At 37.3% G+C, this 26515-nt stretch overlaps 3 protein-coding genes across 3 annotated transcripts; 2 read left to right on the top strand and 1 right to left on the bottom strand.

Moving 5' to 3' along the window:
• Window positions 1-1369: 1369 nt before the first annotated feature.
• Window positions 1370-5515, top strand: LOC147180591 (gamma-crystallin N-A-like). Its single transcript, XM_086078381.1, has 4 exons — window positions 1370-1528; window positions 3459-3707; window positions 4869-5014; window positions 5099-5515. Exons 1-4 carry the CDS (start codon window positions 1508-1510, stop codon window positions 5232-5234), a joined length of 552 nt encoding a protein of 183 aa, XP_085934507.1. The 5' UTR covers window positions 1370-1507; the 3' UTR covers window positions 5235-5515.
• A 6365-nt stretch (window positions 5516-11880) lies between these two features.
• On the top strand, window positions 11881-21321 carry pter (phosphotriesterase related). The gene is made up of 5 exons (XM_086077786.1): window positions 11881-11946; window positions 12392-12837; window positions 13490-13755; window positions 15451-15591; window positions 16885-21321. Exons 2-5 carry the CDS (start codon window positions 12406-12408, stop codon window positions 17093-17095), a joined length of 1050 nt encoding a protein of 349 aa, XP_085933912.1. The 5' UTR covers window positions 11881-11946; window positions 12392-12405; the 3' UTR covers window positions 17096-21321.
• A 719-nt stretch (window positions 21322-22040) lies between these two features.
• On the bottom strand, window positions 22041-25273 carry LOC147180589 (complement C1q-like protein 3). Its single transcript, XM_086077792.1, has 2 exons — window positions 24322-25273; window positions 22041-23326 (listed from the first exon to the last, which is right to left on the bottom strand). The coding sequence occupies exons 1-2, from the start codon at window positions 24940-24942 to the stop codon at window positions 23147-23149; spliced, it is 801 nt and encodes a 266-aa protein (XP_085933918.1). The 5' UTR covers window positions 24943-25273; the 3' UTR covers window positions 22041-23146.
• Between the last annotated feature and the right edge of the window lie 1242 nt (window positions 25274-26515).

The raw sequence follows: 26515 nt of genomic DNA, 5'->3' as shown, positions 1-26515 counted from the left end.
AAAGAAGTGTTAACAAATACCACTCTCGAAAGGCCCACCTAAACAGAGGAGGAGGTTTTGTCTGTTTTCAACCATGTCCATACATCTCTAGTGGCCACTAAAATTAGTTTTGCCACCGGGCAGATAAACAACCGGTTGGTATGTAGAACAGTCTTTTAGATTAAAGATGATCCGTCTTCAACGTAGCTGACTGATAACCTACACGGACAGTTGATCAGATGTTACCTTCCACTAGTGCCCATAGTCATCCGGACCTATCTCTGAAACTTCTTGAGATGTTTATCACCCTGCTTCGTGGTGATCTTGGCCTGAATACAAACGGTCACTTGACTGCCCTAGAAGCCAATACTACGCTAGTTGACAACTTTGAAATTTGTCTTGAATCAGCAAAGAAAATGCGGCGACAATGATACCAACATTCCAAATCTAACGCTCGGAGCCCAAGATGGCAGGTAGGTCAAGTTTGACCCAGTGAGGGCCCCTGATTTCATGCCTGGGAATGGTGCTAAAAAAGAGACCCCCTCCTTTTGGAGGCTCCAGAAATGTGAATCTCTTAAAACTGGAATCTTGAAATTTGGATTCCGACTTCCAATTCCGAAGTCGTGAATATGACGGACGTCCATTCCCATACATTCTCAATGGGCAAACACCCTAACTCTAATCTTATTTTTTCAATGACTATTTTTTTTTAGGTCCATTTACTCATCTATCAAATGGAAGGTTGGTTACGTACATATTTTATTTAGAGCTGTTACTTGTATCAAACCTTAAAACCATTGCATATCAATTGTTTTAAAAGCGTATTTCCTTCACCCTCTGTCTGCTTTTTAATGATCTTATCATTGGTTAGAAATTTCCTCCAACCTTTTTTTACAGTCTCCAACTTCATTCCCTCTTCTGTAAAATTAACCACCTCCAGCAACTGATCGTTTTTAAATGAAACTAAAATAAGTTTAATGAAGCTGGAATTAAACAAACAAGCCTGAAACGAAGTATAACCTCAGAATCAGAATATGTAGCAGATGATAATGTTTGCTTTTTGCCGCTTTCATGTGCTGTATTTCTAGAAGCCGCAGGCAGCAAAACAGTTTTCCTGTCTTCTGTATTTAGCATCCTTAAAGAGTTCAACCACATCAATCCAAAGTCAGGTGAGGACAAGCCTCTTAGGGCTTCGTCACACAATGAGACCGATGGATGACGCAAAAAAATGCGCCCGCAGCAAAATTTGGACGACTGTAAAACGACAATAATAAATCAGCTCCACAATGTTAGAACCTTAAACAAAGGCGCCCCGGCTGGCAGGAATGCGTCGATGCAATCCTCTGCATGTGAAAATAAAAACAGCCCTCTGACTGTATTGTGAGCCAAAGTCCCATCTCAGCAGTGGCCCAATGTAAGAGAACGTGCCCATGTGGCAAAACGTCTAAACCCGCCATTGTTGTGCTTTTGTATATATCCTCGGAGCCAGCCTCGCGGTGAGGGTTTGGAACAGCGACAACTGTGGAAAATGTCTCAGAGCTCAGGAAAGGTGAGTACCCAAACTGGAGGAGGCCACTCCCCCAAAAAGCTTAAATAGTAATAGTATACTAGCTACAAAAACGGCTGCAAACGCTGCATTACGCATGCCAGGTCAAAGGTTACAAGCAAAGCCATCTTTTTTTTTTTTACATCGTTGTATAGATGTAGTAGTGATGCGTTTAATGTCCACTTTGCTGGAGATGAGCTACGTTCCATGTTATAGATTTAATGACTGTTAAGGATTAGGACAATTATATACCCGAAGACACAAGAAAGTCGTTTTAGGCTCATTTGGGCCTTTTATAGGGGTCTTTCCAAAACAAATGTGTCTGAGAGTAGACAGTTTTGGGAGTAACTTCAATCGTCAGCGTCTGACGGTGTTTTCATGATGCAAGCTTAGAGTATTGCTTTTTTTTATTTTATTATTCGGTCACAAATGATGGTGCGTATACAAGACAGATGGAAGAAGAAAATAGAAACTACCACAGGCTCTGATCCCCACTTCAATGTGATTTTAAACCTTCAAAAATAAATGCCTTGCGAAAAAATTCACCAGAAGTACGAGAATGCTATCGTGTTTGACACTGCTTCGAAACCTGTAAAAATACCAATTACTACTCTCCGATTAGCTGTTTCATGATAACTTCACGATACCTAGATATTCCTATTTTTTTAAATCAATCATCCCCCAACCACCGGTTCGCAGCTCGGGACCCCGTTGGTACCAGGCTGTGTAGATAGATTAAAAAATAAAATACTTTTTTCTGGATTTTTTTTAGTAGAGCAAACAATTATTTTCCAATCTGGATTATATGTCGACAAAAAATTGGTTAATATCATGAACTGGTCCCTGGTGGAATTTTTTTTTTGAAGATGGCTAGTGGTAATTCCTACACTACACCTTAGAAAGGGTAGGAACATCTGAGAGCATTACAGAAACACAAACATACGCAAATAGGCAACATTTTCAGTGAATAGCGATGATTAATAAATTGGTGGTGTTTTACTGTAATACAAATCCCTGTTATGTGGCTAATAAACTTAGTGTTAGCTTAACTCATTTGCTCCCAAAAACGTATACTGTAAATACGTTCTATTTTAAATGTTTTGCGTGTCCCAAAGACGTATTTATACGTGTTTTATGTTTTGTTTTTGTTTTTTATGCTAGAGCATACAGCAAGACAATAAAATCGATGTTTGGACATTTAACTCATTTGCTCTCAAAAACCTATAAATACGTTCTATTCCAAATGTTTTACGTGTCCCAAAGATGTATTTATACGTGTTTTATGTTATTTATTTTATTTATGCTAGAGCATACAGAAGGCTTTGATGCAGCCTCTCAACTGCAAAGAACGGTTGAAGAAATTGTAGTTATTACACAAACGGCCAGCAGGTGACAGCAGAGCAAAAGAGATTAACCACGGCTATGTTGAAAAAACCCTCAGTTACACAGAATTCTAAATAGATGTGTGGAACATGTTGAAATTTAGCTATATTCTAATGCTAATTGTAGCAAAACGGAAACAGATAGAAATATACTTTTTTCCTGATGAAAGACTTCTTCTTTCTTTTGGTAGGTTTCATGTTTTTATAGCAATACAACAGGGGGGTTGCTTCAGTGAAAATGGCTGGGAGTGAATGAGTTAATACCACGGTGGCAGGGTCAATCGTAAGCATTATTATGTTTTTGTCTTAAGATTGTGAAGGTTTGCCTAAAAAGTCAGAAGAAAGGGTGTTTGAGTGGCGTTTTAGCACATTACACAATGCAAATAGGCGAGTTTCCCCAGTGAATAGTTTGTTATGTGAAAAATGGCAAGTAGGTGAATCAGGAATCGGCAGGTCTTCACTATACATCTAAAAAAAACAAAAAAAACAATCAACACTATTGTAACTGGGAACTCCTCCAAACCAACACTGTGGACCACTTTCGATGGCAGATCGTGCTGTTCGAGGGCAAGGGCTTCACGGGCCGCAAGCTGGAGATAGTCAGCAGCTGCGACAACTTCCAGGAGCGCGGCCTGGCCAACCGTGTCAACTCCGTGCGAGTGGAAAGCGGCGCCTTTGTGTGTTTTGACCACCCGGACTTCAAGGGACAGCAGTACGTCCTGGAGCGCGGCGAGTACCCGGAATTCCAGCGCTGGAGTGCTCACAACGACCACATGGGCTCTTGCCGGCCAATCAGAATGGTAGGTGGGCAAATATTTGGTGGGGGAAGGAAGATAAGATAAGTTCCGCATTGGGAAGTCATTGACATGCTTTATGCTTTGGAGTGAGTGGAACAATGCACCACCACTACATCAAGCAGATGCACTCTTGAAAGTGTTGGGTCAAAAATAACCCCATTTTGGTACAAAAATAAAAATAAAAATAAAAATAAAAATAAAAATAAAAATAAAAATAAAAATAAAAATAAAAATAAAAATAAAAATAAAAATAAAAATAAAAATAAAAATAAAAATAAAAATAAAAATAAAAATAAATAAATTAGTTAGTTAGTTAGTTAGTTTGTTAGTTAATTAATTAGATAGTTTATTTGTTTATTTTTGTACCAAAATAGTTTTTTTTAAATTAAGTAATAAAAAAATAAAAATAACCCAATTTTTATTAATTAAATTGGACCGACCAGCTACTTTATTTTGAACACGCAGTCATAATTTTTTTTTAAATAAACAACAACAACAACAACAAAATTTGTACAAAACAACAACAACAAAAGGTCAAATTGGCCCAAGCAGCGGGTCGATCCAATTTTTTACCAAAATTGGGTTATTTTTGACCCATACGTTTTTATTGCTGGGTCAAAAATAACACAATTTTGGTAAAAAATTGGACCGACCCACTGCTTGGGCCAATTTGACCCAATTTGGAGGGGGGCAAAGACTTTCTGGATTATTCTTTTAATCTAAAAAGTTGGGTCAAATGAATAACAAACAAAATTTTGGGGGTTGTGTTGTGGGTTATTCGTTTGTTATTATTAAATGCAATTTTTGGGGTTGTTTGTGGGTTATTCATTTGTTATGTATTATTCAATGCAATTTTATTTTTTCAATATATTGAACCAACGTTTTGAGGTAAATGAATAACCCCAAAAATTTGGATCAGTCCCATTTCGACCCATACTTAGTTTTGAGCAAAGATTTTTTTGCACTTCAATTCTGCAATATCTACGCGGTTGACTTTACCACTTTACACTTTACATTGAAAAAGTAATGACCTATTTTGACAAATTAAATAATAGAAAGTACTTTAAAAAAAGTCATCAGAAAACTAAATACTGTACTGAAGTACAACCTAAAAAAACCGCCATTATTTATTTGTACCTCCTTCCTTGTGCTTCTCCTCCCCAGCACGGCGAGCACTACAGGCTGGAGGTGTTTGAGGGAGACAACTTCAGCGGACAGCGCGTGGAGCTGAGCGAGGACTGTCCCTTGCTGCAAGCCAGAGGCCTGACTAAGAGCTGCGTCAAGTCCCTCAAAGTATACGGAGACGGAGCGTACGTACAACACGGCACACGCACATTCACACTTTTGCAGGGATGTTTTTTCTACACGACGATACATTACATTTGTCTCTGCAGCTGGGTGCTGTACGAGGAGCCCAACTACCGCGGTCGCATGTACGTGGTGGAGCGAAGAAGCTACGGCAGCCACACCGAGTGGCAGGCGGACAACCCCAAGATCCAGTCTGTTCGCAGGGTCGCCAACTACTTCTAGGACGGTGGACAGAAGCTCTTCACCGACGTCTGTGTGGAAAACAGTCAAGGCTGAAGGAACGTACGACACGCTTGCCACATCACTTTTGTACCGCCTTATTCAAATGCTACAAATAAAGCAAATGTATGCCATATTATTATTTTTCATGAACTAGCTAGTGGACGGGCAGGCAAGGGCACCACCAAACAAAAATGTCACAAAAAGTGTATCTGCTGATATCATAATGATCTTGCATCAATTTACTGAAATAAATAAATACAATTAAATACACAGAAGGGAAACTGCTGGATTCACTTAAAGCTTCATTTCTTTCTTTGCAGTCTGTACATTAAACATTAGTGGAAAGCTCCAGATAAAAGTTACATAGACAACCATTATATTCAACATGATAACGAATAAAAGAGCGTGAAATTTATCATTAAACGAGTATTTCACATCACCGAAAGGCTATCCGTGGTAAACAAATCCATTTTGCTGGGGAGTCGGCCAAGATGGCGACCTGGGTGGATGCCTTCTCTTGAGCTTGCTAACTCTTCAGAAGTACCGGATTGTTGCAACGATCGAAATGGACTCACACAACATTGTTTGAAAGGTGACACAATATACTTGTTAATTGTGCATTGTTCGTGGGAACGCTTTATCAAGAAAGGCAATTCGCAGAACGGAGGTGTTTTCACATCGCGTCTGAGAAGCTAACTAGCTCAAGTAGCGGCGATGCTAACAATATGGCCAAAAGAGAAACAAGAGAGAAGTGTGGTCTCCTGACGGACATGGAAACTTGTGACTCTCTTCCAAGTGTATGTACTCTTCCTCCAAGTCCTCTTAAAAGTCATAACGCAAAGAAGTTCCGTCAAGAGGTTGCGGAAATGAAAGAAGAAAGTGTGTCTAATGCGGATATTCTAAAGTGGGCTAAATAACCGTTTCTCAAAGTCCATATGTCAGATTTACATTTTAGTTCCTTAATTAAAGATTATTTCTCTTAATGTTAGAGGCATTTGTGACAACACTAAAAAAGGCTAGTTTCATGTTTTGTAGACGTAAAAATGCACATTTGATTTTTTTTAGAGGTGTCAGCCAATATTTTTTTTTAATTGTAGTTAATCGTATTACTTCAATAATTAACTCACAATTAATAGCAAGTTAATCGCACATTTTATATCTCATTTTGTATCCAAATTCATAATAAAGGGTACTATATTTTTCTAATTTGTTACACTCATGTTAACATAAAAGTGGGAAGAAATTTTAACCTAATAGAAATTTGGTTGCATTTTTTAGTCGTTGATTCAGTAATTTCAGAACAATTCATCAAAAGAATTTAAATTAAAAATAGGTACTGTAAGAAAAAAAAGGTGTGACATTGATTTGTATTGGTCGTTTTTCTGTCACTACATGGCATAATTGCGTTTGTAAGACAATGGTTATTTTTCTTTTCATATTAAGAGCTACATAATTTTTAACATGGAGTAACTTGTAAAATTCTGCACCTTTAAAAAATTGTAAAGCATAACTTGACCCCAGTCCCCACATATGTATGCATTATTTAATTTATTACTTCTCAATTTTGTTACAGTGACTCCTTTGCACAACGTTGAATGCTTTTATTTTGTTAAATTCAATACGGATGCGCATTGTGAAATGACGTAACTTTCCTGGAAACGAACCATAATTTTGTTTTGTTTTTCAAATTAAGAGCGATCTCATTTTTAACATGACGTAACTTGCGAATTTACGCACATTTTTTAAATGGTAAGATACAACTTGACGCCAGTCCCCACAAATATATGCTTTTTTTTTTTTTTTTGCTATACCATTTTTGGTTACAATGACAATGGACTTGCATTTATTTGATACTTTACTCGGGGACATCTTGAAAGTGAAAAAAGATCCAATAGACTATCATTATTCGTGAACACTGAGTGTCTGGCTTTTAGATTTTTTAAATTATTATTATTGCTGCTCCTTATCTATTATTTGTTGATGACATTGCTATTTATTATTAAATAATAATTAAAGGGCTGGTGTGTAGGCGCCATAGCATATGTCACGTGGTGTGTGTGTGTGTGTGGTTGCTGTGATGCGTGGGTGTTGGGGTCACATGACAGGTGATGTATGCCGGACTCTCTCGGAAGCGACAAGGAAGCTTGGAGTCGCTACAACATTGTTACCCTTTTTGAGTCTAAGAACAAAAAATGGTCAACTTTGGTTAACATGTATGTTTTATTGGGAAAATTATATATCCATAAGTGTATTTCTTTTAAATGTAAACCTTTATTCAAATTGTTTCTGATTGAAATTGAAAGTCTCTTAAATGTGTAACAAATAAGAAATGTCATTTGATAATTAATATTCATGCAGAATTATTTAAAAAAAATGCCTCTTGGAGATATTTAAATGTTTTTTTTATTTTTATTTTTTATGTAAATTGGATTGACTGATATTTGTATTATTTTTATATGTTCAATAAATGGTTGAAAAAAAACGGCAAAAAAAACAAAAACAAATACATTTTATAACTGTATGGATGAGCAGGAAAAAAATATTTCCTGCTCATCTAAACACTGCTATACATATATTTTGAAGTGTTTTTATTAGAATATTTCATTTCTTTATTAAATTTATGTCCCCTTCTATGTGGAGCCTGTAAACCAGCTAGGGCGGGAGAGCGGCACACTAGCACCCTCTAGTGTCAAACGCCACTGAATGCAACATTGTTTGCTGCAAGGGCCTTGCATTGGTCACCTCACAAGCCAGATTGATCATTGTGATTCACTCAAGGGAGTTCTTCACATTATCATATTATTCTCCGGAGTTTGTGAACTCACAAATACCGCGATAATTCAGCTTGCTGGCAAGGTTAGGGTTGTGTTACTTTAACGACCAAAATATGACGATAAAATAAAATCTATCTTAAAGTTTAAAATAAGAAAAGGAAGAAAAAAAGAGAGGTTTATAAAAAAAAATGAATATATATATATATATATATATATATATATATATATATATATATATATATATATATATATATATATATATATATATATATATATATATATATATATAATTTAAATAAAATCTAATAAAATATTTTAAGTGTATAAAATATTTGAGGTAAAATAAAATATTGTACAGAAAATAAAATCCAAATAATGAAAAATCTATTAAAAGTAAAAAATATTTTAAGTTAATAAACATTATAGAAAAAATGCAACATTAAGTAAAAATATATTTTATGTAAACAATAAAACATTCAAAGTAAAATACATTGGCAAAAACAAACGTGAAGGCAATACAGGCAATCAGCTTTATAAATTTTTTATTTTTGATCAATAGAATAATATTTCAAGTAAAATAATTTTTTTACCGATAAGAAAATTAAATACTTTACATAGAGTAAAATAAATTCGAAATAGACTAAAATAAATCAAATAAAAACAAAACTAAGTAAAATAAAATAAACAAAACGATATAAAGAAATGAAAATAAGTAAATAAAATGTGATCTTAAGGGAAATAACATATTTTTATGTGCAGAAAAGAAAATATTGTACGCAAAGTTAGAAAAAAACTAATTTTTAAATGGTCTCTATCAGTCTACAGGTGGCGCCAGAGTACAAATAACAAGATAGACCTTGAATTCACTCAAGGGAGTTCTTCACATTATCATATTATTCTCCGGGGTTTGTGAACTCACAAATACCGCGAGAATTCAGCTTGCTGGCAAGGTTAGGGTTGTGTTACTCTAACGAAAAAAATTTGACGATAAAATAAAATCTATCTTAAAAGAAAAGGAAGGAAAAAAAGAGAGGTTTAGAAAAAAAAATAGAATATATATATAAAGAATATATATATATATATATATATATATATATATATATATATATATATATATATATATATATATATATATATATATATATATATAATTTAAATAAAATATAATAAAATATTTTAAGTGTATAAAATATTTGAGGTAAAATAAAATATTGTACAGAAAAGAAAATATAAATAATGAAAAATATATTAAAAGTAAAAAATATTTTAAGTTAATAAATATTATAGAAAAAATGCAGTATTAAGTAAAAATATATTTTATGTAAACAATAAAACATTCAAAGTAAAATACATTGGCAAAAACAAACGTGAAGGAAGTACAGGCAATCAGCTTTACAAAATTAATATTTTTGATCAATAGAATAATATTTCAAGTAAAATACATTTTTTACCGATAAGAAAATTAAATACTTTACATAGAGTAAAATGACTAAAATAAATCAAATAAAAACAAAACTAAGTAAAATAAAATAAACAAAACGATATAAAGAAATGAAAATAAGTAAATAAAATGTGATCTTAAGGGAAATAACATATTTTTATGTGCAGAAAAGAAAATATTGTACGCAAAGTTAGAAAAAAACTAATTTTTAAACACAAATACATGCCTCTATCAGTCTACAGGTGGCGCCAGAGTACAAATAACAAGATAGACCTTGAATTCACGATGAAACACTGCAACCTAAAAGAAAATAGAGAACAAATGTGAGTATAAAATAAAATAAAGGTAGATAACTGTGAACCAAAGAAAAAAATATTAAGATTTGGCCGTAATTATTACTTTTTTATCAAATGTATACATAGATTATTTGTTGGATGTGTTGTTCTAAAAATATATATTTTTTTTTTTTAATGGATTCTGGTATTACTTACTGAGAAGTAAGTAAGTTTAGTACATTTATGATAAAGGGTTATAAAAATAAACTGAATTGTATACTGCTAATGTGCAATCCAATCAGTATGCAATGATGTACATACAGTAAACTGCATTGCATGAAAATGAAGCGTACATATGATAATCCTGCAGACAGTGGTTTCTTGGAGGTAGTTTAGTGCGGATATTGTTAGTGGGGGGTTATTCATCCCTCTCGAAGAGACTGTCCCGGTGGTGATGTGTGTCTGAAACAGACAAATGAGTGTCACTCTGCTTTTTGTCACTAATGAGGAATCCTGCAGAGGCTCCATAGTCACAGTGTATGAGTAACATGCTGCTCATTTAACATGTGAACTTTGACTACTGTATTTGTCATTGGTCCAGTGTGTGTGTGTGTGTGTGTGTGTGTGTGTGTGCAGTCCTGTTTTTGTGACATAGTGGGGCCAACATTTAGGGATTTCACAGAGTTGTGGGGCCCACCCGTCCATGTGGGGCCATTTTGCTGGGCCCCACAAGTTTAGACCTCTTTTTGGGGGTCAAGACTTGGTTTTAGAGTTTAGGTTTGAATTGGGTTATGGTTGAGGTTAGGGTAAGGAATAAGGGGTAGGCAATCATTTTTGATGGTTGGGGTTAGGGGAAGGGGCTAGGAAATGCATTATGTCAATGAGATGGCCCCACAAAGATAGTAAAACAAACCTGTGTGTGCGTGTGTGTTCGTGGTATTAATGTAAAAACCTATCCACTCCATAACTCTGTTATTGTAGTGAGCACAGTATGAGTAGGTTCAGCCCATGTTGGAGCCAGATGGTCTCCAACAGGAGCATTGGTCAAAGAGTCGACCCTGTGATCAGTCACCATTGCACTTGGCGGATCGCCAACCAGATGACCAGAAGAGGGGATAACGTGACTCATTTTTCACAGTGTTTTGTCGCAACAAAGAGGCCAAGAAAATGTTGGGCCATCCAACCATTTTCTAGAAGGCTTGGACTGTGAGGCCGCAGGTTGAAGATATTATGTGAAGTTAGTCCTAATCATCATCATGATCATCATCGTCGCAATCATCGTCGCTATCGTGATAGTCACAATAGTGACTTAAAAATTGCACAAAAAAGAATTAGGATCATATCATGCGAGATAGAAATGATATTTTTGGGTAAATAAAGTTATATATTTTAAGTGCAGTACAGAAAAATATTTAAAATAAATAAAATAAGGAAAGTTTTTCCTCTCGTAACATAATTCAATGTAATATTGTGAGTACAGTACAATAAATAAAATATTGTAATTAAAGTTTAAAAAGTAGATGATCATGCAAAATCATGCATGTAATAAACTGTTTATTAATTCAATATAATGTTCTGTTTGCATAATTAAATACAATATAAATCAATAAATAAAATATTATGGAATAAATCAAATAAACAATAAATATTAAAATAAAACAAGTAAAATGGAAAATGTTTTGTATTTTTGGCTTTTTGGCATACATATAATTTAATACAATACAATATAATACAAAATAATATAATATGGTAAATGGTAAATAGATTGCATTTACATAGCGCTTTAACTACACCATATGGTGCCCAAAGCGCTTTACAATTAAGCCTCACATTCACCAATCATACACTAGTGGTCGACTGCTGCCATGTCCACCGGGAGCAAATCTTGCTCAAGGACACTCTAACCCACAACCGACCGCTCAACCACTGAGCCAATATAATATAATATAATATAATATAATATAATATAATATAATATAATATAATATAATATAATATAATATAATATAATATAATATAATATAATATAATATTAAAACTAAGCGACCAGTTCAGGAAATGGACGGCTAATAATATACTGCAGGTTCATGACATTTAAACAGACCGCTTGTAAATCTCGTAAAATCTCGCGATGACTCCTCCTCCTGCTCACCAACCTGCTATCGTGTAATCCCGCTGGTTTGCAATCGAAGTAGGGGGAAGACCCGAGTTGCGGATTTAAGGTCAGCACTTTTTTCCCCACGCATTAAACAAATTTCAGGCTTTAATTCGTTAAAACTTGAACTTGTACTTATCGACTTGTTACAACGCCAGCGCTCTGTAAGCCGTTTTGGCCGAAACTAATCGATTTGTAGCGTGTTCAGCCTCCACGGAAGAGTCAAGTGAGCCCCAAATAGGTCGTTAATGTCCCGAAGCGCTTCCTTTTCAAAATAATAGCGCGACTCTAACTTCCTGTTGTCAGCTAAGTCGTGGCTAGAGTTGGAAAAAAGTTGACAAAATGAATGGTAACAAAGTGAAGTTCAGAGGCGAGTTTGAGTCGTTTAGTATTCTGGAGTCCAAAGGTTTGCGCTCTGTTGAGCTTGTCTGTTTCCCTGTCATGCATCTCTCACACTGTCTGGCACACTGTCAAACATTAGCACAATATTGTTTTGCATGCACTCCTTTCAGGTTGACGAGCCGTCATGACCGAGATGAGCGGTAAGGTCCAGACCGTCCTGGGTCAGCTGGACCCGGACCAGCTGGGCCGCACCATGACCCATGAGCACCTAACCATGACCTTTGAGTGCTGCTACGTTGCCCCGCCGCCGGAGAACCGCCTACCGGCCGAGAACCCCCTCCAGATGCGCCACGGTCACTGGCTCAGGCAGAACCCGTACAGTTGCCACGAGAACCTGCTCCTGTGCCAGGAGACGGAGGCCGTGCGTGACGAGCTGCTGGCCTATAGGAAGGCGGGCGGCGGGAGCGTGGTGGAGAACACCACCACGGGCATCGACCGGGACCTGCCCACCCTCAGAAAGCTGGCCAAGGAGACCGGGGTCAACATCGTGGCGGGGGGCGGCTACTACGTGGACTGCACACACTCTGACGACACCAGGAAGATGAGTGTGGAGAAGGTGCGCATGTTCAACTTAACTTTATATATAGAGCACTTTAAAAACAACCATAGCTACATACAAAGTGCTGTCCTTAAACATTTTTTAAAAAATCGGACATATAAAGACAGTTAAAACAATGAATTAGTAACATCAAGAAAAGAAGTACAATAAAATACTCAAACAATGCCAAATAAATAATGTAATTTAGTATGAATACACAATACACAAATGCTAAGTTAAAGAAGACTGAAATATTTGATGTAAAAATACAAAACTATACTGAATAAATAAATAAATATCAGAGGTGGGGATCTTTCTAATATTAGAGGAAAAATACATAAAATGCTAAATTATGATATGATATTTTAATTCCAACAAATGCCCAAATACTAGAGAAAGAAAACTAAAGTATTTGAAGTATTAAAAAAAAAATATATATATATATATATATATTATTTTTTTTTAACTATGAGGGAAAAAAATAGGGGAATAAAATCCCCAAAATATTAAACACAAAACTGTGATCCAATAATAATAACTCATTTATGATTGTGCATTTGTCAATTTGAAATAAAGTCCTATTTATCAGTGATTTATTCATTTTTTATCCTGCACACGTGTCACTTGGAAAACTATTGTGCCCGACCTTAGTTGGTGTTTTCTTTCCCAGCTCACGGACGTCATCGTAGGCGAGGTCCTGTACGGCGCCGACGGCACGGACATCCGCTGCGGCGTGATTGGCGAGATCGGCACCGGCTGGCCCATCACGGACAGCGAGAGGAAGGTGCTGCGTGCGGCCGCACACGCGCAGGCCCAGCTGGGCTGCCCCGTCATCATCCATCCCGGCCGCAACGCCGCCGCTCCGGCTGAGGTCGTCCGCATCCTCCAAGAGGCGGGCGGCGACATCAGCAAGACGGTCATGTCCCACCTGGACAGGTGAGGATCTTTTGTTGGTGAAGCAGCATGTGGTTATTTTTCATCAGGTTACAATTACGCCCTTTTTTTATGGAACGTATATAGTACAACTCTTTTTTTTTTTTTTTTTAAATCCTTTTTCTCAAAAACTATATTATGTAAACAAATCCCATTTTTTGCCCAAACTGACATATCATCGCACAATATATCAATAATCATTCCCAAAGATGTTCATTATGAAATTAATCTACATCGGTCACTTTCCGTAGACATAAAAAGCAGGATTAAAATTGGCAATCATCTAAAGCAAAAATTAGACTGACCTGAAATACTTCCTGTTTTCTTTCGTCCTCTGTCATATTTTCAGTGTCAAATTAAGTAGTATGCCACCATCTAGTGGTCGACAGTGGAATTACAGCCAAGATAAACTGGTTGTGAACTGTTCCATACAAATCCGAAAAATAGTGAGAACACGAACTCGGAACCAGTGATGGTGTGGTGGTTTGCTCAACTCAAAAAACTAAAAAAAAACAGTCCTTTCAAAAAACTTTCATTCTTTGACTCAAAAGTTTTTCCTGAAAATGTATATTTCTAAAAATGATCCCCCCCCCCTTTTTTTGTGTGTGAAAATATTTGTTTTCTCAAATATAAATCTCATGTTGCTTTTTTCTCAAATTTATAACCCCCCCCCCCCTTTAGTTAGGATGATATCTATCATCCAAAAAAAAATAATCGCAAAAATGTTACTTCTTGAAAAAAATGTAACTTCTTCTTGAAAATATATATGAATATATATAAATCAGAATTGTAAGATTACTTATTTCCTTGAAAATAATGTGAACCGCCACTTATTCACGGTTCAGCGTTTTGCACAAGGACACATTTTTTCATTTTTGCTGGTGTGTTATTAGGCTAGTATGCTAGTTAATATTATTGAAGAGCCCCTCAGATGAAAGTGGATTATTTGTTGAATAACTCAACTAAATATTTAGTCATTTATGTAACATGGCTTCATGATTATGTACATGGTGTTGATGCTTTATGATCCTCTCTGTTTTAAACGCATTGTCACCATCTTGTGGCACCTATAACCAATTGCCAACACCTTTTGTGGGTGTTGGGGCGCGGGGGGGGGGGGGGGGGGTTGATATATATATTTATGGATTTTGGCTATTGACAGCAGAGCTTGGTCTCGTTCACCTGCAAATTGCAGTGGCTCATTGTACAACACTTAAAAAGAAAAGAAAAAAAATATGTTGAAAATGTACAAAGTATAATTTTTTAACAAATATATTTTTATTCTTGTGTGTGTGTTTTTTAAACATATATACATTATCCCCAGAATTAACTCTTTTTTCTTTTTTCTTTTTCAAAAAACAACTTTTATTCTAAAAAAAAATTACATGATTAAAAAAAAAAGTATATTCATCTTTTACTCTCAGAAAAATATAACTTTTTCAAAAAGGATATGATTGTTTTTTTCTTGGCGATATCTCGTTAGGTTAAGCAATTTGAATTGTGAATCGTGTTAGCAAGCAGCGGGTGCTAAATTCCAGCTGTAATTAAGTTTTACGACTTGTCCTTTGACTCTATAGGGTGGTAAATCCTTCTATGATTAACTCTTGTTGCAAAGGCTCCTGATTTATTTATTTATGTATTCATTTATTAATTTTTAAAAAAAAAATTATGAGTTAAATAATTATCTGCCCGCTGCAGGACCATCTTCAACCACGCAGAACTGCTGGACTTCGCCGAGATGGGGAGTTACCTGGAATACGATCTGTTTGGAGTGGAGACGCTGAACTACGTCTTCAACCGGGACGTGGACATGCCCAGTGACAGCCAGAGAGTCAACACGTCAGTACACCAGCCTGCACATTCACTTCACATCCAAGACAAGAGTTGCATCAAGAATAACGAAAAATAATAATTCTCATGTTTGATTGGCACAGTGAAATGTCATCAGAATCAAAAGCGATTTACATTCACAAAAAAAAATTCCCGTCTGATGGTGCAACATAAAAGGTAAGTGATAAATATAAATAAATACACTAAAAGAAAATCAAGAATGTGCATCGTGCAATAGATATCAGGTGTACGTGTGAAAATGTAAGTATGATAAAGGAGGCCAAAAATTGCTTGTTACATTTTTTGTTTTTGTTTTATTATTAACAGGTCGTTGCATAGCTATTAGTAGACAAATAATTCAATATTGCTTAATTAAATAAGTTATTAAAAATATTAATAATTTAGGAAAATATAAAAATCTTTTGCTTTAAAATATCTTCTTTTAACACTAAAAATATATGACTTGCAACTTTTTTCCTGAAACATACCAGTCACATTTCTGTCATAAATTTACAACTTTTTTTTTCCTTAAGAAAAAAAACTTTTAAATTAAACAACTTTTTTCTTGATTGTTTTAGACAAATAATCTAAAATATAAAGCTGAATTCTGAAGTAACTTTTTTTTATCATACATTTCCAACTTTTTTCCTCAAAAAAACAACAAAACTAAACAAAAAACAACTTTTTAAGCACAACTTTTTGTCTTTAAAAAAACGAACCTTTCTAAAACATAGAGCTTTTTTCTTGATTGTTTTAGAAAAAAATCTAAAATATAAAGCTGAATTATCAAAAAAAAAAATCTCAAAAAAAAACTTTCTAAAACATTTTTTTTCTTGATTGTTTTCCAAAAAACTGAATTCTCATGTAACTTTTTTGAAAACTTACAAAATAAATACTTTTTTTTGTTAGAAATATACAACTTTTTTTGCAAACAATAGAACTTTTTACAATTAAATATATTTCTTTAAAATATACTCTTGAAAAGGGATGTCTTGTTTTCTCCAAATTATTTTAGATTTTGAAAAAATATTTTTAAAACATAAAAAGTTAAAAACAGACTGTACATTTTCAAAAAGGTATTTGGCTTTTTCTCAACAGACTGTTACCTCTTTTTTTCCCTTGCAAATTTACATCAAAGGAACTCATTTGACTGAGCCTTCATTCCTCTGAGATGTTTACATGAAAATAACAGACAAATCCTATTGATCTTGGATGATATCTGATCCGAGACACTCAGGAGGACTGAGTTTAAAGTGCTCCGTTGTTTTTTTCCCTCTCCTCTTCCTCTTCCTGCACGTTCAGCTTGGCCTTCCTGGTGAAAGAAGGCTACGAGGACAAGATCGTGATCGCTCACGACATCCACACCAAGGAGCGGCTGTGCAAGTACGGCGGCCACGGCTACTCGCACATCCTCCGCAACATCGTGCCCAAGATGTTGACGCGGGGCATCTCGCAGACGCAAGTGGACAAGATCTTGGTGGACAACCCCAAACGCTGGCTCACCTTCAAATGAAGCACGGGAAGAAAAAGGCCAGGCAGTTTCTCATTTGTCTAATGAAGCCATAATGATTATAATTTTTTTTTTCATCGTGGGTTGACGAGCCAACGGTGAGATGCGATGTGACCGTAATGAATTAATTTGAGCCTTCGATCAATCACAGGGTGCAATTTTGTCGCTTAGGATGATGATGATCATGATGATGAAATGAAGTAGTGTAAGTAGCCCACAGTGATTTATACGCTGGACACATTTGGATTCCATGTGCATTTTTATTTGTTGAATGGGTGGAATAAGGTCATTTCTTCATGCTCATGCCCTCCTAAAACAAAGCATGTGGTCATAAAAACTAAGGCATGGCCAATTATTTTCTTTTTTTTTGAGGGGGGGGGCATCGTTTTTTTTTTAATACATATTACAACTCAAAAATAATAGGTCCGATTTTTGCCGATTTTTTTCTCCCTGTTGTAAAACAAATACTAATGGGAAAGTATTATAAAACAGTCAAATGTTCTGCCTGAACCAAAAATCAAGTTATTATTTTCAGTATATGTTTTCAAATTAATCGGACGATTATTGGAATTTTATTCGGCCAAATATCTAAATCAGTATAGGCCTTAAAAAAATTCCATATCGGTCGGGGCCCTACTAAAAATACAAAGTTCCTCTTCCCCACAGATATCCTCGAGAAAAGTAAAAAAAAAAAAAAAATCTTATGTAGTGTTGTCACAATACCAACATTCTGACTTCGATACTACCTGTGTGCTGTACCTCGATACTGAAGCGATACCATGGCAAGACTCAAAAACATCAGTAAAAGCATCGGAATCATTAAAAAAATGGAACTTTAAATTCATTCAAAATAATATTGGGCAATGGAGGCTATTAAATAAAAAAAATGATATGCCATTTTTGATGGGAAAAAAAAGGCATAGCAATTTGGCTATTTAGCAAGTAGTAGTTTTTTAATTAATTTCTTTTTTTAATTAAATCTCGTTCATTCTATATCGCTGGGACCTCCGTATCTCCAAAACTCACAAGTAACATCAAAGAGAGCAAAACATTTCCAAAATGTTATACTAGTCAATAATTTGGAAAAATAATTGATTTGTGAAAAAATATGAAATTATCCAAATGTAGACATAAGGGTCTCGATCCAGTGCCAGTGTATAATTTTAACAATAAGTATTTTCCTGTATTTGATTACATTATAGTACTAGTTAATGCAAACTGTCGTGGGATTTCCATTAGTGATGCACCGAATTTTGGCCGAAAATAGCCATTTTCGGCATTCGGCCGAAATAAAATTAAAACCAAAAGAATATGGCCGAAATAGGTTGTGGTGACGCAAGCAAAAAGCACACCGGAGGAGAGGGGCGTACAACATTTAAGTGGGTCGAAAAAAGACCACAAAAAAAGAACAGAACTGCCGTGTACTGCAGTACAGGTGAGCCACTCTTTCTCCTGTAGCGCCTTCCCTTAAAAAAAAGAAAAAAAAGAACCCCAAAAAGTTTTTGCTCTTGGAGGGGGTGGATTTTGAAGCATGTCGAAAAAAGGAAAATACTCATTTAGGCCATGGAAACGCACAAAAAATTGCCAACACAGCAATGGCGGATGATAAGATATGTTTGGGGGGACGACGAAACAGAAATATTTTTGGAATTAATTAAAAAAGCGAATATTAATGCTATTTTAGATGAAAAACTGCAAAGAAACGCTACGGTTGATCAAGAATTACAAAAGAAAACTCATATGACGTCATTGCACAGCACAGTCGCTTCCGGGTCTTCTTTTTTTAAATTACTGGTGGATCACATCTCTATGGTGTATAGCGCCACCTAGAGCGGCGGAGTCCCCTCTCAATATTCACAAAAGAAGAACAAGATGGAAACGGGCATAAGTGGCATTTCCGTTTTGCGCATTTTAAGTAAATTTGATTAACAAATTCAAAACAATTGGATGGAATGACTTGTGTTGGCTTAGTATGTCCCTTCATGAATACCGTAGACCCCCCCGCCCCCACCCTCTAGTGTAATACATTGTGGTTGTTACCCTCATCTTCATTAATAGTTATCATACTAGAAAATAAGTACAGTATACTGTATCATACTTGGACTGCTTCATAATTTAGAATTACCAATGCCTTTTTATTAGCCCGTAAGTTAACGAAATTTCTTTCTTTCACGTCAGTTAGTAAACGTGGTGTGACCCAAAAAAATACGTTGAAGCAAGCATGTTTGCTTCATATTTAACTCATTCCCATTGACGGCTATAAACGTCAAAACTTTATTTTAACTATTTTTATTAGTTAACACTTTTTTTTCCAATTTTGTTAACAAGAGTATGAAAACCTAGAATTTTTTTATTGTTCATTTAAAACAGATATGAAATTTGTGATTAATCGCAAGTTAACTAGTGAAGTCATGTGATTAATTATGATTAAAAACTTTAATCGCCTGATGCCCCAAATTTTTTATATATATATATATTTTTTTTTATTCATTCACTGCCATTGACTACTATAAACGCCCAAAAAATATTTTAACTATTTTTATTAGTTTAACATTTTTTCCCACTTTTGTAACAAGAGTATGAAAACCTAAAAAATGTTCATTGTACATTTAGAACAGATGTAAAATTTGTGATTAATTGTGAGTCAACTAGTGAAGTCATGCGATTAATTACAATTAAAAATTGTAATCGCCTCTTGCCCCTAATTTTTAATAATATATATATATATATATATATATATATATATATATATATATTATTATATATATTATTTTTTTATGAATTTATGGCAGTAAATAAGTTAAAGGAACGTTTGCTATTAGTCAAACTGCACAGCCACTAAAATTGGACCAGTCTTTACGACGCGGTATCGCGGTACTCTTTTAGTATCGATATCCCGCACAGGCCTTTTCTCAAGTCACCTTCAACCAAGTTTTTTAGGCACTCATTCATCAAATCAAAATTCACTCTAACACAACATAGGAATAACTTTGTAGTCCACAGAGTCTCAGTACGGGAATTTATTTCATATTAGGATTACATACATTTACTGTCATCGGCTGTCAGCATTCATTCACCATCAACACTCCAAACTGCAAACAAACAAACTTCCGGTCCGTGTCACAAAAGCACACGCGCGTGTTCAGTGTGGCTGCCGCTCATCAGTATGCAACGCCCGCTTTCACGTCGCCACGGCGGCGGCAAAAAGAGCCGGCCCCTCGGCGGCGCGTCCGACTGGAGGGCCCAGATGAAGGGCGCGCTCTCCTCTCCGGTCTGGGAACAGGTGGCCTCACAGGGTGACTTCGCGCCGTGATCAATGGCCGCCGCGGTCGGGGCCAAACTTTTGATGAATCTTGCGGGAGGATTAAAACTGTAAATTATATATGATATTCATATTTGGGAGGGAGTGGTGGTGACAGCGGGTGGATGAATGGCGTGTCACGGGGAGGGGGGGGGGGGGGTCAAGGACACGTTGCTGTCATGTGTGCTGACGAACCGTTTGGCCGACGTGCCGCCCGACCAACTGTCGCGTTGGACGAGAAGAATCGCATTTTAGATTTCAAGATGGCAGCTTTTGCGAATCGTGCGTCACTCCAGATTGCTTCAAAAAATATTTTTCCAAATAAAGTCACAGATGAATGCAGTTTTTCTTTCGTTTGGTTCGTTTTGGTGATCCAAAAATGTTTAACAGCCTACATGTGACATCACGCTCTTCTCTTATTGGTCGCAAGAATGTAAACAAAGGTCTCTTTAGAGGGGTCTTGTAATTATTCACACACACACATTCCTGCACTAAGATGGCGTCAAAGCCACGTCCAATGGAAAATGTGTGCTTGGGCGTCATCTTGGTCCCCAAAAATGTGTGATTGTGAAGTGAGGGGAAGAAGATTTCTCTTTTGTCACATAGAAAAGTAGTGCTTTGGCATCATTATAGTGCATCTTTGTGCCAAGGAGCGTGTGACGTTGAAGTGAAGGGAGGGGCTTCTTTAGACCGGCCTAAGTCCTGACTGAAACAAAAGTAGTGCTTTGGCGTCATGTGGCATTTTTAGGCAAAACTTTTTTTTCCCCCCCAATTACTTGCAGATTTCCAGAATTTGCGTGGGTTATTGCACTAGGCATTTATTCTAACGCTATGATAACGGTGAGCAACAATAGCACGGTATTTAAATTACAGCTCTGAAATGACTTTTTGTGAAATATTTGGGTAAATAAAAACTTTTTTTCATTGAGCACAATGTCATTTATTTTAAAGCAAATATTTGGTATGGAAAATTACTCTTCTTTTTTATTTCTTCTTCTTAAGTCCCAGTGGTGAGCTATTTTTAGAACAAACCCGTGGACTACGTATGTTGTTCTTGGGGCTAACGAGTACCCGCTTGCCCTATTTATTTATTTTTAAGACAATGCACATTAACAGCAAAAAGGCATCCGTGTTTGTGCAGTGCCTCTTTCCTCTTGCTGCCGTCCTCCTCCTCTGTGTGTAACTGCTCACCCCTCCCCTCTCTGCTTGCCTTCTCATGTTAATAGACAAATACATAAGACATTTTTGCTATGACTATGTTGCCGGAAAAATCATCGGTACCCACACTTCCCACTCTTGAGGACATGCAAGAACCAAGAGGGACAAGCAAAATACTCTCTAACCCTCCACATCCTGTTCACCACCTCTTACGGGTCACTCGACTTGACTTCCCTCAGGTAGGTGCCATCCAACTATACTGTACGCACAAAATTTAAGGTTTCTTGTCCAGTGGAAGTCAAGTCAGAAATGTTTTTGGCAATAATATCTTCTACGTGCCTCCAATTTTTTGCTGAGTCATCGAAAGGGACGGAAAATGCTCACGATGATCCCTTTATATATATATATATATATATATATATATGCCATTTAGACACATCTGATAATTGGGCATTGGTTGATTGATTGGAAAAGGATAATCAGACATAGTAAACAGATTTTAACATTTATGATTGTCAACAGTTTCCAAGCAGATCAGAGAGAGAGAAAAAGAGAAAAAATAATCACTCTTAAAGGGGAAGTCAACCCCCCCCAAAATTTCTTGACAATAATATGTTCTATGCAGCCCCACTTGTCTAAATTTGCTATTTTGGTTAATATTGTGTTAAGCAGCAAAATCCAGCCATTTTTTATCCATCTCAGCGGGCGGCCATTTTGCCAGTTGCTGTCAACTGCAGATGACATCACAGTTGCTCAGGCAACAAGCAATCACAGCTCACCTGTTTTCTGAAGCGTAGCTGTGATTGGTCGTTACGTGAGACCCGAGCAACTGTGATGTCATCATCAGTCGACATAACGCATAACTCATATTCCACAAATGTAATATTGATCAGAATGTCATGTTCGGATTAGCGAGGTCACATATAACATATTATTGTCAAGAAATGTTACGGTTGACTTTCCCTTTAATTTGTCAGTTTACCAAGATTCCCAAACATTGTCCCCCAAACGATTACAATTACCTCTAGATGCCACTAGATGGCGGCAAAGCAGCACTTTTCCATTTAACAGACTAATGGCTTCAGTTTCTGTGATTTTTTTTTTTACACCGAGTTTTCTAATGTTGTACTTTGGCTCAATTAAAGTTGAAACCCCCCACCAAACCACGCCGTTTGACTTACCCGAAATTCCCAACAAATAAACAAGACTTGCCTTATAACAGATCCAAGGGTGCTAAAAAAAATAATAATGCATTCTCGGGTGCGTGACTGTTGGGTATAATTACGCTTCAAGACACACGTGTGTATAGCGTGTTATATTACACGGCGGCGGCTACATTATAACATGGCAGCGCTTCACAGTTCATCCATCTTGACAACCAATCAGACTACATGTCAACAATTACATTACAATCTCCCCGGCAGGCTCGTTTGGTGAACAAGGACGATGTGAAGCTCTGTCTCTACTAATCCAACAAGTGATGGAGCGTGCGAGGGAGGAAGCGAGCGAGAGAACGAAAGAGAGAGCGAGAGAACGAAAGAGAGAGCGAGAGAACGAAAGAGAGAGAGAGAGAGAGAGAGCGGCTTGGTTTGTTTTCAGTCGGCGTACAGCATGAATCCCGAGAAGGTGCTGTACTTGTTGTTGTTGCCGCCGTGCGCCTTGCCGCCGTCCAGCTTGATGTAGATCTCGTCGCCGGGTGCCAGGTGCAGAACCACGCTGTTGCTGGCGTAGTCGTAGTTCTGGTCGGCGTCCTGCGCGATGGCGCTGGCGCGCACCTGAGTGCGGGACACTTTATTAGGTACACTGACATTCCAGATCGAAAATGATGCTTCTTTTAAATGTGATATTAAATGTAAATAATAATAAATCCCATTTGTAGAGCACTTTTCAATGCTTTATATATATCCCATGTGTACACAGAGGGGAAAAGGTCAACCTATTTTTTTTTTGTTAAATATATAAATAAAAAAAATGTAAAATAAAAAAAATGTATATGTTAATGTTTAGAAGCCCATTGCACCAATTTAATATTTTGGTAATTTGGGAAAAGCAGAATATTAGTTAATATTAATATTATCTATTTACTCATTGAATCTACAACATACTCATTTAGACATAAATACAATACCAAAATACTTAATATTGTTCAAAAATGAATTATTATTTTTTGAATAACATATATATGTATTATGTATATGTATGTTATATATATATATACATATATATATAATTGTTCACTGCATTAACTGTCATTTTATTATTGTAAAGTATGAGAGATATATATATATATAAATATATATTATTGTTGGACTTTTTACAAAATTTGGTCATGTTTACTTTGTCCATTGTTGATATAATTATCACCCATCCCGCTATCCATTTAGTTTTTAGACCTTATTCTTATTTTGGCTCTCATGAGATTGGGCAGGTAGGTTACCTAATAAAAATGTCATTTGAGTTCATATGAAATATTAAAGGTGTCAAGTTTGACTTGAGTGCACCTGAACATTTGGAAGAAAATATTAAAAGAAATGACGTTCACATGAACAAGTCCATAACATGAAACGACATGTGCTTAAGAGTAGTTCATGATTCATACAGTTTATGGCTTTGTGGCGTATTTAATGGCTTTCATTATGCAAATGAGGTTCAACGGATGTGCGTGACGCGCGTGCGTAAAAGCCGCGCGTAAAAAAAAAAAAAGTGTCCAAACGAATCCCCAAAAAGCACGCACGTGTCATTTTCAAGGTTGTTGTGATGTCGGGCTCACCTGGTTGTTCTTGCAGAGGTCGGCCCACATGCTGGTCCCGTCGCCGCCTCGCATCAGCACGTGGTACGTGAAGTAGTAAATCCCCGGGATGGAGCAGGTGAACTTGCCGGTGGCGGGGTCGTAGTGGTTGCCCAGGTTGGTGACCACGTCGTCGAACTTGAGCACCTCGTAGCCCTCGTGCTGCTTCTTGAGTCCCGCATAGAAGGCGATCTTTGGCACCGTGTTGTACGTGGCCGCGCTGATGGCCCCGGTGGGTCCGCTCACTCCCGGCGCACCCGGAGCACCGGGCGCCCCTCGTCCCCCGGGCGGGCCGGCGGGTCCGGGCGGGCCTGGCTCGCCCGCGGGGCCCCTGGGACCCGTCCTCCCCGCGCGTCCCGGCTCGCCCTGCGGACCCTGGATGAAGGTGGGCAGCGACTGCACCAGCCGGTTGTCTTTGACCGGCTCGCCGGCCGCTTTTGCCGGCGCCGTGGAGGCGGCGGCGGTCCCGTGGGGGTCGCACACCATTTGGCAGGCGCCGAGCATCTCGTAGCGGGCGGGGGTCCCGGCGGAGTTGACCATGGCCGGGATGAGCACCACCAGAACCAGGACCAGCGCCACGCCGCACACGCCGGTGGCGATCATGTGCGCCCTGCGGAGCGGCTGAGTCCGGCGAGCCTGGTGGTCGTCCAGCCTGCTTGCGGGCGCTGCGAGAAGGAGAGGAGGCGACTCGGGCGAGGCGTGCTTGGGAAACTTTCACGAGTGCCCCTTGGACGCGCGCTGGGGGAGCATCCGCAGCTTTTTACGCGCTGTGGCGGCATCCGTCCGAATGGCGCATCTCCTCCCCCACCTCAATAATAATAACAATAAGAGGTGGGAGGAAGGAAAGAAAGAAAAAACAAAACAAGAATCCCGTTTAAGAGGATTCGATCCACTCCACATACGTTACGGTGCTTGTTTCTGCCCACTGCGCACAGAGAAAGAATTCAAATGTCCGCCTGTTGGTGAGGAGAGATGAGGGCGAGGGGAAGGGGGGGGGGGGGGGGGTGATGGATGACAGCAGACAATACATGCTTTTCTTTAATCACACCGCGGGAAGTCAACAACAACAAAAAACATCACTGAGGTGAGGCGTGATTGGAATGCCCCGCAGTGTACACACGTGGATTGTTTACAAAGTTTTGATGAATAAAACAACAAAAGACGTCACGACGGCTTGCGGAACTCCTCGGAACGTTCGTCGTTCAAATAAGCCTCACAAGTCAAGATAAACTTACAAGGTTGAAATATCATCACACCCACAACAATTCTGAATTAGATGTGTATTTAAAATAACTACATAGCTTTGAAGCATTGCTTTAGTGTGTTTAGCCCAATGCTAACAAACAATGCAAACCACCGTAAACGGGCTAACAAATAGCATTGGTGTTGCAGTGTTAGAATCCTTTAAAGTAGCACTAAGGAACTTTTCAAACATAATCAAATATTTTCATAATTCTTCTGATGAAACATCGACTTAAAACTAGTTGAATGGTACCTTTCTCATGGCCTGAGGGGGTCTGTATCATTTTTACTGGCACCAAGCAACTTTGAGGAAGATGGTGGGAACGTTGCCATACAAAAAAACTACAAATGTGCTGAATGCTTTACGGCAAACGTCTGAGAATACAAAAAAGAAAAAGGGAAGTTATACTCGGATGAAAGGAGTGTCAAAGATCAACATTGTCCCAGATTTCACTTGCTGGCATGAGCTATAAAAAAAAAAACACGACGCAATGCGCTTGTCCTTATAGGAAATGTGGTCTTCCTTTAGACATAATAATACCGCTTTTGTCCATATGGTGCCGCCATAATCAACGTAAACTGAAAGTTTCTTAGTCTTCGTGTTGCTTTAAGCAACAGATATTTGAAAATAAATAGTAGAGCAACACGTGTAGACACTATGACAACACTTACCGATATATCTTCTTTTTCCTCTGCGAAGAATGACTAATACTACTGCAACTTTCTGAGTAGGTTATCTGTTTGTCTGTATTATACTGCCCCCAGGTGGTCGACGTGCACACCAGAAAGAGCAGCACAATGACCATTATATTGAAGGGGAAAAAATGGCAATTTTTTTTTTCATTTTTTGTATTAAATTTACTATAATTACGTCATGACTGTATGGTTTTATAAAGTACAATAATATTTAAGGCTATTTCTGTAATAATAATAA

Source organism: Leptonotus elevatus, chromosome 1 (genome assembly GCF_054856555.1).
Source record: "Leptonotus elevatus isolate MCC_2025b chromosome 1, RoL_Lele_1.0, whole genome shotgun sequence".
In the NCBI taxonomy this organism is placed as follows: domain Eukaryota; kingdom Metazoa; phylum Chordata; class Actinopteri; order Syngnathiformes; family Syngnathidae; genus Leptonotus; species Leptonotus elevatus.
The sequence above is the reverse complement of the archived record's forward strand: the minus strand, read 5'-3'. Positions and strand labels throughout refer to the sequence as shown.